The 16,750-nt window shown below is 42.4% G+C and overlaps 1 protein-coding gene across 2 annotated transcripts in view; it reads right to left on the bottom strand.

Moving 5' to 3' along the window:
* Positions 1-297: 297 nt before the first annotated feature.
* The window catches only part of SKAP2 (src kinase associated phosphoprotein 2), a 167,353-nt gene continuing 150,900 nt past the window's right edge, over positions 298-16,750 (bottom strand). For both annotated transcript variants that reach the window (XM_045828490.1, XM_045828489.1), the window contains exons 12-13: positions 3,073-3,174; positions 298-2,706 (exon numbers count right to left, since the gene is read on the bottom strand). In XM_045828490.1, the coding sequence (XP_045684446.1) occupies positions 3,082-3,174 (93 nt within the window). In that variant the 3' untranslated portion in view covers positions 298-2,706; positions 3,073-3,081. The remainder of the gene's footprint in view (positions 2,707-3,072; positions 3,175-16,750) is intronic.

The following is a 16,750-nucleotide window of genomic DNA, read 5'->3' as shown; positions in this document are numbered from 1 at the left end:
TTCATAAAAGCAAGTGTCATGTGCAGCAAAGTGGCAGAAACAGAATGGAGTGAGCTGTGGGTAAGTGTAAATCCGTATAGCAATGAGTATCATTTATATTGTCCTTACTTCTTTGAATAAATTCAGATGACAGCCCTATTTCATTTCTTCATTCACTTTGGAGGCCAGATGGCATTAGAATCATTTACTTCACCTTGTTGTGCTTAATTACTACAATCAACACACTATTTTCCAAATTAATCATAACAAAGTAATTTCATTAGTAACACAGCAGGCTGTTGAATTATTAGCATCATAACAGTTTGCAAACAATTAAACTTTATTTGAACCTTAAAAATTTGCAGAGTGGAACATTATTGTAAGATCTAATGGCAACAGAGTACAAATTCAGTACCGAGCAAATAATCAAGTAAAATGCTATATAAAATATGACTTACAATCACCTTTGAAAAAAATTAGCTCTCTAACTGTTCATAGAAAAACAAATAAAAGCTAAGCAAACATAATGAGAACATAGCAATTAGCATATTCTCTAACAAGACACGTTGTTTAAATTCGCATTAATTATATTATGATGATCTTGAAGAGAGTGTGGAGCTCCGTCAAGGGTGTAAAGAAAACTTTCTCCCCAGTCTTATACAAATGATTTCACCAAATGAACATAACGTTGTCCTAGGCTGAAAGTGACGGTTATTTTTCCTGTGATTCCAATTTTACATTTTGTTTTCTTTCCTATCTTCCACCTAGATCCATGTTAAAGGAGAACAAAGGCCAGAGGAGCTCTGGACAGAAGTAACTCTTCATTTCTGTATTGTTGCCGTTCACAGAGACCAGCTGGCTTGGAAATTGTTGGTCATCCGTTGGCAAAGGACTCCCTCTCCTGGATCAACTGTAAAAGGAGGCAGAAATGTTCTGGATGCTTTACATTCTGCGCGAGTCTGGGCCCGAGTGGGGGAGGGGCTTCCAAGTGGCTCGGTGTGCAACGAAAAGCTGCTGCCATCTGCTGGCCCAGGGCACAAATCTTCACTCAGCCAGACGCGCGGAACCTGTGTCCACTCCACGGGCAAGTCCGTGTCTTCCATGGAAACCTGCAGCTGCTCTTATTTCTCAGCCTCTCGGGCCCTGGAAACCAGTCCACTAGTCTCATCTCTGCTTGTCCTACTTTCCCCAAGATGATGTCAATCTATCCCAATTGCTTTCTATTAGGACAAGACTAATGAGTGCACAAATTAATTTCTGAAAGCTCTGACTCAACAATGTCTAATTTATATAAACCAGAATTTACCCCAAGTCTCTAAACTTAACACTGTTTTGACATCTGAAATAACATGACCACGGTGTTGCGGGGATAATGGCACAGATCACTCCAAAATGGGGCTTGTAAGTGGTTTGAGGTACGCGATGGAGGTTTTCGGATATTATCAGCCTGTGTGCACGGTCAGAATCTTTATCTTTATGAAGCAAAGATCTGAAAACGTCAACAAAGGTAGTATGTACTAATCAATGCTTCAGGGTAAGGAGGTTATATCTACTCCAAATAATTATCCATTCAGCAGTACCTTTTGATGTATATTAAGGCCAAGATGGCACTTTGTAGGCATTTAAAATGCCTTTGACTTCAAATGCACACGAAAAGGCAATGATCTGATTCTGCGGATCTCGCTCAGGCCTCAGAGCACCTTCTTCCCTCCGGTGCCAGGCTGACGCAGCCCTGCCGCGCACCCGCTGCCGCGTGCGCCCACTGCGCTTCCTGCGCGCTCCGCTCGGCGCCCTCCGTCGTCTTCGTTGCTTGGAGGTGTGCAGAGAAGACTCGCGTCTGGAGTTGCACTGTTTTGCTGTGGGACTTGAGAAGCATAGCTGTGATCGGACAGGATGAAAGAGAGCGCTGGGTCACACCTTCTCACTTCTGGAATGCACTGAGAGTATTTGTGCCGTTTTACTAGTGGGGAAAGGGCTTTCTCACGGCAGAAAATGTTGGCAAGTGCATCGTCTCACCAGGGCATCTATTACTGATACAGGACTTCCACAGAGCGTGGTTCTGGCCTGCGTGTGTGTTGCGGACGGGGACGGTTCCCCGCCACTGGCAAGCCTGTCCTCCCTTCTTTCCTGTGGCTATACTTAACGTGAAGTACCTTGCCAAATAGTAAACATTCTCTCCCGAAAACGTGTTACTATTGTGTGAAAATAAACACTAGGATAAATCATCTAAAAGTTTTAATAAAGCCTTATTCTTTATGTAGCATTTATCCAAAACTTGCATAACATATTCAGTTTAAATTTCAATGAAATTATATAGTACAGTCTAAAAAAATAACTGGTGTCCAATATTGAAATTGCAACTTATATCAGAAGTAGCAGTGACTATGTAGAACATATAAAATAGTGCTGAATTCTCCACACAAATCAAATGAGTAAGTAAAAACTACAATGATTTCTTTGCAAAATAGCAACAGGTATAACTTTCCTGCTTGTATCTAATTTGCATTAGTATCCTTCATTTAGTCTCACATCAGAGGGCTGTTACAATGAACGCGCAAAATAACGAAGAGGCACGATGCTCAACAAAACAAGGGAAGGTTACGAGCTCGGGCTTGCACGGAGTCTGAATCCAAAGCGTTTGCAGGAGCAGGAGAACGTTCCTCTCTTGCAGGCAGAAAGGGAAAGTTGCGTTATAATTGTTTCCTTCAATCAAAATGTTGATGTTTCCTGCTCAGAAAACAAAATGACATTTTTTAGCCAAGGAAAAATGAATGTTTACTCAACCTTTTGTCAACTTTATTCCTCAGAAAGGCCATAAAAAGTGGTATTTCACTAAAGAGGAGGAGGTTTGGAAACACAGCTGGCAATTATCAAAGGGGCTTTGCCTTAATAATTTGTTTCCAAAGTAAATTCTGTGAAGTTATTTTTAAATATCAAACAAGTTTTTTTTTTTAAAGATGATGATGATTAGGGAGCATAATCTCTGTGTGTTATCAGAAAAATACCAAGACTTTTAAAAAGGCAAAGACTCATAAGGCAGAGACCAAGAGAACACATGAGCCATTACAGAATATTGGATTAAAATGTACTTACCCAGGACTCTCAAATATCATACATCTCCATTATGTAGGCTTTCGGCACCAAGCCAATGGCTCCTTTCATTTCTCCTACCCACCAGCCATATCTATTGTATTCCTAATTGAAAACAATATGCAATATTAACCTTTAGACTGGTGGAAGTACAATGTCGTTTGTGTGCAACTTCTTAGAAATGTTATTTCTTTTTATAAAGTTACAAGAGCTTGAGCTGCAAATTGAAACATTTTAATCCTTTTTTTTGTTTCTGGATGCTTTAAAAATGCTGTTAGGCAAAGATTTAAATTAATGTATAAGACACAGCCTGTTTATGACTGGGTGTGAGACACAGAAACAGTCAGTCGTAAGAACCTAGCGCGCCCATGTGCTCGCGCACTCTCTCTCTCCCCCTGCCTTCTAGAGGCTACGGGGTTACAGCCAGGATCCTTAGGGTACTGTCTTTGCCTTCAAGGAGCTTATCATCCAGCAAGGACAGATGTCTTTCACAATAAATGACTAATTTCTACTTAAACTCATATGACCAAAAATGATTGAGAATGTGCAGATAGGCCCTTTCTTTAGAAAATCTAATATATGAGTATAGCCATTTTAAACACATAAATTAGCGAAAACAAGAGAAGACTAATAATACTTAAAAAAATTATTTATAAAACCATTCACAAAAGGGCTCCTTTAAAAGAAGATTCCCTAAGGCATTTATTGTTCTTTTTATTGATCATAAACTGCAATAGATAAAGGATGGGTAGAAGGAACTTAAAGGTGGTGTTAGATTCACCCTCACAGCAGAAGGTCGACAGGAAGTGAAAGCATCTCATGTTATAAAGGTGACATGTTCATCCAGCTGTACACCAGAGTGACTCCCGGTCACTGTGGCCCTCACACTGCAGGGTGAGAGACCCCGCCCCTCCGCCTCCCCCTTGGCCCCCAGGACAGACGCGCCGCTGCTGCAGGCGTCAGAACCACCAACCGGTCTCCCCCGTCTGCCAGGCTGACTGACGTGTGTTTATCTCAAATTTATTTATGTTTAGTGAGAGACAAACAAGTAAGATGAATTACAAGTTTCAAGAATAATATCTTTCAAAAGCAATACTCTCCCAAAAGCACTGGAGTACCCAGATTTAATTTTTCATGCAGATACATTGTTAAAATCAACCCCCAAAGTAATTCAATGGGCTATAACTCTCAGACGCCGAGTCACAGAGAAATGTGCATATGCACACGGAGTGAGTCACACGCGGGGAGGGAGCGTTAACGCGGACACAGGCTGCACATCTGCACTGATTAGTCCTCTGCTGACCATCGGGGGTGGGGGGGTCACTCAATTCTTCAACACGAATGTTGCAACATTAGTGTGTGTACTGATACGGGGTGTCTCAATAGAGACATGATTGGGTGAAAATCTACGTGTGCTTTCAAAACTCGGACGTATCAGAACTGGGTTTGCTGAAAGAACCTGGTGGAAGCAAAGGGGGGAGGAGCGCCCGTCCTGCGGTTCTGCCTCTAGTAAGGGCACACCCGGCCTGGGAGACAGTGGGCTCGAGATTTTGAGTTTGAAAGTCCTCTGACCATGTGAACTTAGTGGGCAAAACTGTCTAAGAAATGAACGTAGCCTGATGCCCAGAACTCAGTGATGAGGACTGTAATGTATGCAGGATATATTTATCACAAAAAAATACCAACTCACTGAAAGCTAAGATTAACAACCATTACATCCTAATAGGTACCTAATAAAACTGCCCTTTTCAATTTTTAAGGCAATGAATACAATTAGAGCCTAATGCTTACCAAAACAAATGTATTTAACCTTTCAGAGGCCAAAGGCTCACACTGTAAAATTTCCAGATGGATGGCTAGCAGGGTAAGGTGTGAGGGCTCTTACCAACCGCCAAGCTCAGAGTCCTGTTGATCTGGAAGGAGCAGAGAAACTACGCCCCCCAAAGGGCAGACCAGAACACAGTCAGTGGGAAGGCCTCTTATGACCCAAACCTGCATCCAGACAATAGTCCGCAATCTGGGTTGCATTGTTTAGAGTCTAATTACAAACCAGAAGCTCGTATGACTTTATAATATTCTGCTGCGGTTATAACCTGTGCGCTCAATTAAGGATATATTATTGTTCTCAAAAAGCTGACTCACACCCAAATTTAAAAAATTGATTTCCAACAAATCACTTCAACAAACGACCAATGACATGCTTCTCGCAGGAGAGCTTCTGCGTGACAGTCACCGGTGAGACTAACGAAGTAGGAAACGCAGCAGCAAACAGCAGGGAGGAGCGTGTTCGGCTGTAAACAAATCCCCTTAAAGTAACATTCTGGGGGGGAAAAGTTTTAGACTGAAATCATTTTACGTGCTTTACTTAATTAATTTAAAATAATTGAAAGCGTATGAGATATACACCTCATAAAAGTACTCTAAAATATCACCGGTTTAAATCAGAAAAGGGCACAAATAAAAAACCGGAATGTTTATTACTTTACATTCGTAAAAGATTCCATATGATACTCCTGTGTGGAATTAAGAGGTAAGATAAAACACAGCGAGGTAGAAATCTAGGAGGCAAATTTATGGATTTACACTGCAGCCGTTGGAGGGTGTCGACGGGACTGAAAACACGGAAGCTGTTACTTTTATCATTACCATCCTCTGTATGAGCCTCCTGAGCAACATGAATCCCAATTAAACCATTTGCAGCCTATAAATTGGAATGAAGATGCTTCTTGGAGTACAGTATTCTAAACTTCAGCCTGAAGATTCAATATCATCATACAAGATGCCTGTGAAGAAGAAAATCTGCCTTTCCTTGCCCTCCCCCAAACGAATGTGATTATGAGTGACAGATGACTGACAGTGGGAAATAACACAATCCATACACTGTTGTCTTGTGGTCCACATACTGACTACGGCAGTGTTCTAAAAGTCACAGGTGGGTCCTCCAAAACACAACCACCTGCAAACCTGGTCATGTTAATACACACAAAAAATAAAGAGACAAAACCAGAGCGGGCTGCCATCTAAGTCTCTGAAAGGGGGGGAAGCGTCGTGGCATCTTCATGGCGCACGAGAGCTCAGGTCCAACATGATGTGCCGTCTGGTATTCCTCACCCTGCTCAGCCCTAACGTCAGCTGAAACGCTAACCTGGGCAAGTGACTGCACTTCAGGAGGACTGATAAAATAATGAAGAGTCCTTTAATCTACAGGAAACCATTCTAGTCAATTTATAAGAAATATTGCGTCCCTCTGTAGGACGTGTAATTATTTTCTATTAATCATGTGCTATAAAGCTACATTATGCGGTTATTCTGTTATCACTAGAAAGAGGCCTGCAGTCAGCTTCTGACAATGTTAGGTAATTACTAACACAAAGCTTCTTTCTCTTCCGGTAGTAATGCTATCAAGATCCTGAGGTGTAGTGAATACTTATTGTATAAAAATAGTGCTCAAACAAAATTCAATGTCTGCAAAATGGATGGCTTCAAGGCAAAATGTAATGTGGCAGTCAAAGAAGAGCCAAACTTGCCAGATAATCTGAGAAAACAATCAGAAAGCAGCAACTGAACGCTTGTGATCTAACTCCTGCTTTCAATTTCTATGCCATTAAAATCGCTTTTATTAGTTTTATTTTGTAGTTAAAATTTTAGGCCTCAATAGGTGGTAAGCAATAAATTACAGTGATTGCGTCATAAGGCAGGAAAACAGGCCTAGTTCTGATAACGTGAAATGGACTCGATCCAACACAATAGGAAACATCACGTCCCTGTTTACCAAGAACTACACCTCTGTGTGGGTGTGTTATTTTACACTTAAATGAGGCCCCAGCATTTACTACTTAAATCCCTTTCAGCACCACGATTCTCATTTTTCAAGTATGTTAATCCACTTTCTGCTAACCACGTGGTAAAAGAACGCTGCCTTAACAGAAACCCGAAACACTAATAAGGTTTTGCGAAGTGCTCCCCCTTTCTGAAATTAGAATCTGTTTGAAAGGGTGTCAGAAAGGTCCTTTTTTCAAACACATGTCTGTGTTCTAACTATTCACTGTGATATTTTCAATTTTTCAAATTATCGGAACGCATAGTAACACGAAAACTAGGTAATTATTTCAAATATGGAAATACTTTCTTCAAGGCTACCTCTTCCACCCTCTCCTTTTTAGTATCTCCCATCGGAAACTTTATAACAATCCTCCCATTCCTCCCACATCCCTCGTTTCCAAGGATCTCTTAAAATGAGCTACCCATCTGTCATGAATTTTCCTATGAATTATCTAATCCATACTTACATCTCTCATTTCTAGCTCAGCATTTGTTCTTCTCTGGAGTTTATGTACCTCAGTTTTGTCCCTCCGACTAAAAGTACGAGCTCGGAGGACCCCAGATGGCAGCAGACTGGGTGGCAGCTGCATTCACCTCCTCCCAGCCAAGCTGGAACTGCAGCTACAAGACAGATCGGCCTGAACAACCGACTGAAGACCAGCTGAGGAGAAGTCCTATAACCAAGGATGCGAAAAGGGCTGGCCCCACTCCCACGCGTGGTGGCTGAGCTTCCGGAGGGGTGTCTCAGCTCAAAGGTTCCCCCTGAGAAGACTGGGGTCTGAACCCCAAGCAGGGCTCCCGGGCCCAGAGCACAAGAGCTGGGAAGAGGGGCCCGCATATCATCGGGCTAAGCGGGATTTATGTCCACCAGGGACAGATGGGGATTCACTAAAGACACCCTCTTAAAGGGTCGACACACAAACTCTGGTTTGCAGCCCGCCTAGTGCGGCGTGGACTAGAGTTGTGCGAAGAGAGAGCAGAAGGGTCCCTGTGCTGAGTCACTCTCCCACGCTGCAGACGCCATCTTTCTTGGGTGGAGCACCCCCTCCATACAGCATCAGCCTGGGGGAAAGCAACAGCCCCGGTCTCTGGGCTCCCTGCACCCCAGCCTGTGCAGCTTGCACTCTGCTGAGTCGGCTGCCTGGGCTGCTGTGCAGAGATCTGGGCTGGCTCAGGGGGGACTAGTAACTGAGTGGTACGGCTTTGGGGTGGAGGCCATCCCTCCCACTTTCCTGCGAGCCTGACTGGCACCTCCCCCCTCATAGGAGATACTCTAGCCGCTATCTCCGGGCTTACGGCAGCCCCACCCTCCCAAGTCCTGGTGGCTCTGCCCTGCCGAGGTCTGGGCAGAATCTGGGACAGACTGAGTTGTGTGGCTCTGGGGTGGGGACCACGCTCCCCACTGCCCCCAAGCCTGACAAGCACCAGTTCTCACAGTGGTCAACTAGCCCCGTCTTTCCAACTCTCGAAGGCCCTGCCCTGCTGAGATCGAGCTCCTGGAAGAATATGGGACAGACTGAGTTGTGTGGCTCTAGGATAGGGCCCTTCTTCCCTAGCATGCCCAACTGGTGCAGGGCCTTCCCTTCACAGGGCCAAGTCTTTGTCTGTTCGGGCCTGATAAACTCTTCTGGCCTCACCCTGACTCCCTGGGGCCCGCCCTGCCACAGAGGTGGACAAGCACCCAGCAGGTGACAGCTAGACCTTGTATACTCTGGGACGTTTGCAGAGTAGCCTTAGATCCAGCACTGGCACTGAGCTTGAATCTGTTGAACACCATTCACCTCTCTACCTGGTAACTCACTAAGAACCTACTTCATGCAACTTGAGTACCACCAGAGGCTCTTTCAATGACAGGCCAGCGGGTGAAGGTGGATGTTGGGTACCTTGGGACTTTTGCTGACCTGTCCCCAAGCCTGGTGCTGGTAAAAGCCACTCTTGGTGCCTTCCCACACACACAGGCCTAGCAGAGGCAGCCACAAACTATGGATCACTTTGTAGCTTGAAGTAGGTTGCCCAGGGCCAGCGACAGGCAGCGCAGGCGGTATTTGACATTGGCCTGCACCAGAGGCGCTCCCAACAGTCCCCAGAACCGACACACCAGGGGGCCAGCTTCAGACAACATCAGAGCAGGACCCAGTTAGCTTCACAAGGGGCACATCCAAAGGGAGGTCTCGGCAGGCACCAGACCCTGTTGAGGTGAACTCTGCTCTGTGTGGTCAGCACCTGCACAGCAGCTCATGCACTGTGGTCAGGGGTGGTCCTCGCAGCCAGCCAGCCTCAGGGTTCACTCCACACACTAATGGCCAATAGAAATCAAGACCCAATTACAGAAGGAGGGCCCACATAACCCACACAAGGGACATTTCTGGAGCACCAACCTCTGGTGATCAAGGAGACTGCACCACTGGGTCCCACGCTACATAAGGCCACCCTACCAAGGCTGGGAGTCATAGCAAATCTACCTAATACACAGAAAAAAAAACACAAAGAGGCAACAAAAATGGTGAGACAAAGAATCATACCCCAAATGAGAGAACAGGAGAAATCTCCAGAGAAAAAGCTAAATGAAATAGAGACAAGCCATTTATCAGACATAGAGTCCAAAAAACTGGTTATAAGGGTGCTCAAGGAACTCAGAACTACAAAGGCATGAAAAAGGACATAGAAACAATAAAAAAGATCTAGTCAGAAATGAAAAATACAGTATCTGAAATGAAGAATACACTAATATACTGAAGTGGGACATAAAAAGAGTTGCATTTTAAAGAAATATTGGAAGTGAATGAAATTCATATCAAAATTCCCATAAATTTAAAAAGTAAGAATATACGAGAAGGAACAGACAGTGGGTTGAATGAAGCAGAGGGTCGAATATGTATTGGAAGACAAGGTAGCAGAAAATAATCAGAGCAGCAAAAACAAAAAAGAATTTTAAAACATAAGGATAGTTTAAGGCACCTTTGGGACAACACGAAGCATAACAGCATCCACATCATAGGGGTACCAGAAGAAGAGGAGAGAGGGCAAGGGATCAAGGACCTATCTGAAGAAATAATGACTAGAAACTTCCCCAACCTGGTGAAGGAATAAGACACAGAAGTCCAAAGAGAGTCACAAACAAGATGAGCCCAAAGAGGCCCACACCAAGACGTATCGTAATTAAGTGACAAAGGTTAAAGACAAAGAGAGAATCTTAAAAGCAACAAGAGAAAGACAATTACCTGCAAGGGGGCTCCCATAAGACTCTCAGCTGATTTCTTAACAAAAACATGTCAGGCCAGAAATATTCAAAGTGATGAGAAGCAAGGACCTACAACGAACACTATTTCAAGTTGAAAGAGAAGTAAAGGGCTCTCAGACAAGAAAATGCTAAAGGAGTTCATTACCACCGAACCAATATTACGGGAAATATTACAAGGTCTTCTTTAAGAAGAATAAAAAAAAACAGACCTACATCACTAAAAAAACAAAATGGCAATAAATACATACCTATTAGTAGCACTTTAAATGTAAAGGGCTTAAATGCTCCAATCAAAAGATACAGAGTAGCTGAATGGATAAGAAAACAAGACCCACATATGCTGTCAACAAGAGACCCACCTCAGAATGAAAGGTACACACAGACTAAAAGTAAAAAGATGGAAAAAGACATTTCATGCAAATGGAAATGAAACAGAAAGCTGGGTTGGCAGTACTTACATCTGAAAAGACGGACTTCAAACAAAAGGCTTTCTAGCAAGAGACAAAGAGGGACACTATAAAATGATAAAGTAAACAATCCAAGAAGAGACTATATATATATGAAAAAAACACACATATATATGAGTATATATATGTATATATGTATACACATATGCATATGTGCATGTGTGTATCTATTATAAACATTCATGCATCCAACATAGGAGCGCCTTAATTATAAAGCAAATCTTGGTGGACATAAAAAGAGAGATCGACAGTAATACAGTGACAGCTGAAGATTTGAACACCCCATTGACATCAGTGGATAGGTGTTCCAGACAAAAAGAAACAGCAGCCTTAAATGACACACTAGACCAGATGGATTTAATCTTTTCAGAGCATTTTGCCTCAAAGAAGTAGAATATACATTCTTTTCAAGTGCGCATGGAACATTTTCTAGGATAGACCACATGTTAGGACACAAAACAAGTCTCAATAAATTTAAGAAGACTGAAATCACACTGAGTATCTTCTCCAGCCATTATGCTCTGAAACGAGAAATGAAGCCCAGGAAAAACACCTGAAAAGCACACAAAGTCATGATGGCTAAATAACGTGTTGCCAAGCAATGAACGGGTTAACAATAAGATCAAGGAAGAAATCGAAAGTTACCTTGAAACAAAGGAAAATGAGAACAAAACAACCAAAAAACTATGGGACACAGAAAAAGCAGTCAAGCAGTCCTAAGAGGGAAATTCATAGCATTTCAGGCCTACCTGAAGAAACAAGAAAAATCTCAAATAAACAACCTAACTTTACACTTAAAGGAACTAGAAAAAGAACAACATACAAAGCTCAAAGTTAGCAGAAGGAAGAAAATAATAAAGATCAGAGCAGAAATAAATGAAATAGTCTAAAAAAATAATACAAAAGATCAATGAAACCATGAGTTAGTTCTCTGAAAAGATAAACAAGATTGACAAACCTTTAACCGGACTCATCAAGAAAAAAAGAGAGAGGACCGAAATAAATACAATCAGAAATGAAAGAGGAGAAGTAACAACAGACACCAACAGACAAGAAGAAATACAAAGGATTGTAGGAAATATTACAAACAACCGTATGCCGACAAATTGAACAAATTTGTTAATATACAAAATTTATAAGGAACTTACATAACTCAATACCAAAGATACAAAAAATCCAATTAAATGGGCAAAGGACCTGAATATGCACTTCCCCAAAGAAGATATACAGATGGCCAATATACATATGAAAAGATGCTCAACAGCACTAGTCATCTGAGAACTGAAAATTAAAACCACAATGAGATATTATCACCTCGCACCTGCCATAATGGCCATCATCAATAAATCAACAAACAACAGTGCTGGTAGGCTGTGGAAAAAGAGAACCCTCCTGCACTGTGGGTGGGAATGCAGACAGGTGCAGCCACTGTGGAAAGCATTATGGAGCTACCTTAAAAAATTAAAAATTAAACTGTCTTGTGACCCAGTGATTCCATTTCTGGGAATATATCCAAAGAAACTTGAAACACTGATTTGAAAAAAATGCATGCACCCCTATGTTCATTGCAGTGTTATTTACAATATCCAAGATTTGGAAGCAGTCCAAGTACCTATCAGTAGATGAGTGGATAAAAAAAGCTGTGGTACATTTACACAATGGAATACTACTTGGATATAAAAAAAGAAGGAAATCTTAACTTTTGCAACAACATGGATGGACCTGGAGAGCATTATGCTAAGTGAGATAAGCCAGTCAGAGAAAGACAAGTACCATATGATTTTACTCATATGTGGAATCTAATGAACAAAATAAACTAACAAACAAAACAGAAAAAGACTCATAAATACAGAGAACTGACTGACAGCTGTCAGAGGGGAGGGAGGTTGGAGGGCTGAGTGAAAACGTGAAGGGATTAAGCAAGCAAGCAAGCAAACTCATAGACACAGACAACAGCACTGTGATGACCCGAGGGAAAGGGGGTGGGGGAGGTAGAACAGGGTCAAGGGGGAATAAGTGGAGATGGATGGAGACTTGACTTGGGGTGGTGAGCACACAATACAATATACAGATAGTGTGTTATAGAATTGTACACCTGAACCCCATATAATTTTATTAACCAAAGTCACCCCAATAAATTCAATACAAATAAATTTTAAAAAGCTGGAAAGTACAAACTCCCTGAGATCAGGCCCATGTCTTACCCCAGATCTGTACGCCCCACACTCCAGTATGCACAAAGGGTACTCAGTAAATACATACGGGATGATGAGACACACTCTGTCTTCATTTTTGATGATGCACCAGTTGCATATTCTAAATATTTTCTAAAAGAATATAATTTCCAATAGGAATATCCTTTTCTCTGTGTATATTAGACATACTTGGAGAATTTTAGTAATGACGAAAAAAGTAATTGTTCTTGAGTACGTTTAGCTTCACAATCTGAAGTGTGTCACTCCTGCCAGTGGCTGGCTGTCGCCCACCATGTTTTCCAACGCCCTATGCATAATACCTTGTCTAAAGAGCTTCAGCTCCACCAGCAGAAAGAAAGATCCCTGTCTCCTGCAGAACTGGGGCAAGTAATGCCAGTTCTCAGAAGAAATGAGTTCAACTGAATTTATTGTGAGTACTGATGAGGTTAGGACAGAACCCTGCAACCGAGGACACTGGGTGGCAGGTGAAGGGGACAGTCTGCGGGGTTTTCATCTCCTTCCTATTGTCCTTGTGATTATTTTCTCAGAAGACCCAGAGTCTACTCCCAGCTCTGCAACTAACTAGGTATACAACCTCGGGCAATCCCCAAGTTCTCTAGAGACGACTTTTTGTCGTTGTCTCCACAATAATCCAGCTACAGTCAAGTCCAATTATTATACAACTCGTATTTGGACCCTCACAGAATTACCCTTATGAAACCTGTTGTTATTTTACTACGAATCTGTTATTTTTTTGTTGTTGCCGAGGGTATTATCTGCCACTGTTTTATGTATTATGTAAAGTGGCTGAGGTCAGATAATCAATCAGGGAACATTCTAGAAAATCATTTTTAAGTAGCCAGTACTTAAAAATGGCTACTTGGGAAAAGCCTAGTGAGAGTTCTCCTTTATGATTAAGAGAAATTATGAGTCCTCTGTCTGTCCCATTTTTAGTTTGGCTGCCTAGAAGCCCAGAGCCGAGTTGGAAGCTTAAGGTCTCCACCGGAGTCGTCCTTTTTTCTTTAGTCTTTTATTTATTTTCCCTCCGTTATCTTGAGCCCTCAGATTTCTTTACCTCGAAAGTGAAGGGTTGGTGCTAACTCTATGATTCTATGATTCTGATTCTTTTTTTTTTAATACAGATTGTGAAACTAAAACACACTTTATTTTTTAAGATTTTTTATTTATTTATTTTTAGAAAGGGAAGGGAGGGAGAAAGAGAGAGAGAGAGAGAAACATCAATGTGCGGTTGCTGGGGGCTGTGGCCTGCAACCCAGGCATGTGCCCTGACTGGGAATCGAACCTGTGATGCTTTGGTTCACAGCCCTCGCTCAATCCACTGAGCTAGGCCAGCCAGGTGATTCTAATTCTTTTAAGAAGTTTGGGATTATTTCCTATTGTTAACTGTATTTTCATAACACATATGAACTCTCTATTTGCATAATGGTAGGTATTTGGGATACAAAAACACTGAAAACACATTGCCTACTTCAAGGAGTTCAGGGCTGAGAGGGAAAGACAGACAATCCTAGTCATGGTCCACTTGGACAGCCAGGCAGAAGGAGGAAAAGCTTTAGGGTCAGATCTGCACTGATTCCAGAACAAGGTACCTGCTAGGTGGTCTCTTCAGGCGATTCACCAGACCATAACCGCACCGAGCATCAGTTTCCTCGTCTGCAAAACTACAAGGCCTGCTCCACAGGGTCAGCGTATGAATCAGATGAGGCCCAGAACAGGATATTGCAGGTGAGCAACAAATATGTTTTCATTTCCTCCCTCTCCCTTCCTATTATTGGTGTAGCAAAATGCCAGGACGACAAAACTAGAGTATTCTGGAGTTCAGTCTAAGGCAGTCTTGTTATTATGAGCAGTTTTCTACCCTGCTCGGCCAAAGGGAACCCGACCTCCACAGGGATGAGGAGGGAGACATCTCAAAGGAGTAAAAGTGGGCGATGTATACAGTGAGGAGGTTCTTAATTTGGGGGGGACTTGGAGAGCATAAGCAAGCATGGATTTTTCCATTTAGGATTAAAAAATAATCAGCATAGTGTTTTTCTTTAAGGTATTTTTGTTGTTGTTGCTTTTTTGTTTTTTGCTTCCGGCAAATGGGTGCATGTCCCATATAGAGTTAAATCACACCGGCCCCGCAGCCAGGAGCTCCCCGGCCTTGGACAGCACCACTGGGTTTCTCCTCCGCCTCTCAAGCCACTGCAGGGGCTCAGCCTGCCAGCCTGCCTGTGCGGTAAGGACCTTTCCGTTCACTCATTGGCATTTTCCTGGAATGCTCCCTCCGTTTCATGTAAGAGAAGAACCTAGGGAAGTACTCGAGCACGTTGTTCGCAAGCGGGTAAGGAGCCCCACACGTGGAGCCAGGACACCTCCTGACATGGTGCTGTGTCCCTAAACTGCGTATCAACACCAGGGAGCAGTGGGTGCCTGCCTCGCTGTACCCCAGACCACAGCATCCCCGTGTTGATAGCACTCGTGTGCATCAACCAAATGCCACCAGACCTAAACAATCACAGTTACAAGTACAATTACTCCTCACTACTCCTTCTCCTCCCCAAAAGGCTGTCAGATATGACAACATTCTGGGAACCAGCCTAGTGCCAACAATGCGTGTCCTACATCGAGATGTCCTAGTTACTCCTCAGCAGTTGGCCATGCTATTTGTGGCACAATGGGTCAGATGGTCACCAAGGAAAAAACTGAGAGCTAAAAAGTAACCCTGTATTTCCCTCTGCCAGGAGAGCTCAGCAAGACTTTCACTTTGTTTTATTTTTCTGTTAGGTTTGGAGCCAAAAAGAGCTCTAGTAATGGAATCTTTACATTTTCACAATGAGAAGCAAACAATCGGTGACAATCACAATTCACCAATCCTTGGAAAAAGTCACAGAAAAACAGAAAAAGAGCCAACGACTGGAATTCCAACCAATACGCACTAAAAAAAAAAGTCCTTTTATTGTATATTAGTGAACACTGTCAACCTACATTTCCTGTTTCTGACTTAAATTTTTTTTTTAAACTGTAAAGCTCAAGTCACATATGCCCTGGACTCGATAAAATATCCCAGGATTCTTAACCCTCTTAATTTTCCTGTTCATACCAAAGTAGCATGCCTCTTTCCCGCTGAAGCATAGCTCTTCTGTCATTAAGTCTCTAAAAATAATTTATTGCTTTAAAAGTAAGAATAGGAATGTGGTTAGCAATTTACCGATGAGTGCAGATTGAAAGATAAACGTAAATCCAGAACAGCAAGTAGAATAACATCCCGAAGAGGTTTGCCTTGGCATACGCCTATTGCTATATAGCCTGGGCCCTGCTGCTAAAATGATAAGATTTCACAAACACAGGTGTAGGAAAATAGTATTAACGATGATAATATACCCGTGTTGAAGGTGGTAATAAAACTGAAATGCAAACTAGTAAAAGAAGTTAGCGTGAACAATGATTAAAATAAAATTTTAAAAAAGGAGTTAGCATGATTTTAAACAACCTAATTCCTAAATAAATAAAGCATTTCCTATTTCAGATATATTATTTTTACCTACGAAGTTAATCTGAAACCAGGCCTTGTGTTTCAGAGTTAATTCACTAACAATGCAGCTGTTATTAAAATTACAAATTCCAGATTTACCCACCTCAGATGAAGTGCTCCACTCTGTTAGTGGGGTGGCGGGGAGATTTAGAAATCTCCCCTGAACTATTCAAGTCTATGTAAAGTGTTTTATTTTAACATGAAAACCAGTGGCAACCCTATATGAAAAGAACTGCATGCAAAACATTACTACTGGCTCGCCTTTTAAGGCACTATTTAGATTTATTATTTGTGAGGTTCAAAGGTTAGAACTAAGAGAATGCGGGCCACTTTGAAGGAGGAGCTAGCTCGGCCTGGGTCACGTGACAGCTGCCGACTGGAAAACGTTAACAGGGCAAGCGGGGAGGGCAGGCATCTG

This window comes from Phyllostomus hastatus, unplaced genomic scaffold (assembly GCF_019186645.2).
Source record: "Phyllostomus hastatus isolate PE091 unplaced genomic scaffold, TTU_PhHast_1.1 phas_scaffold_78, whole genome shotgun sequence".
NCBI lineage: Eukaryota > Metazoa > Chordata > Mammalia > Chiroptera > Phyllostomidae > Phyllostomus > Phyllostomus hastatus.
This window is presented reverse-complemented; position numbering and strand designations above follow the sequence as displayed.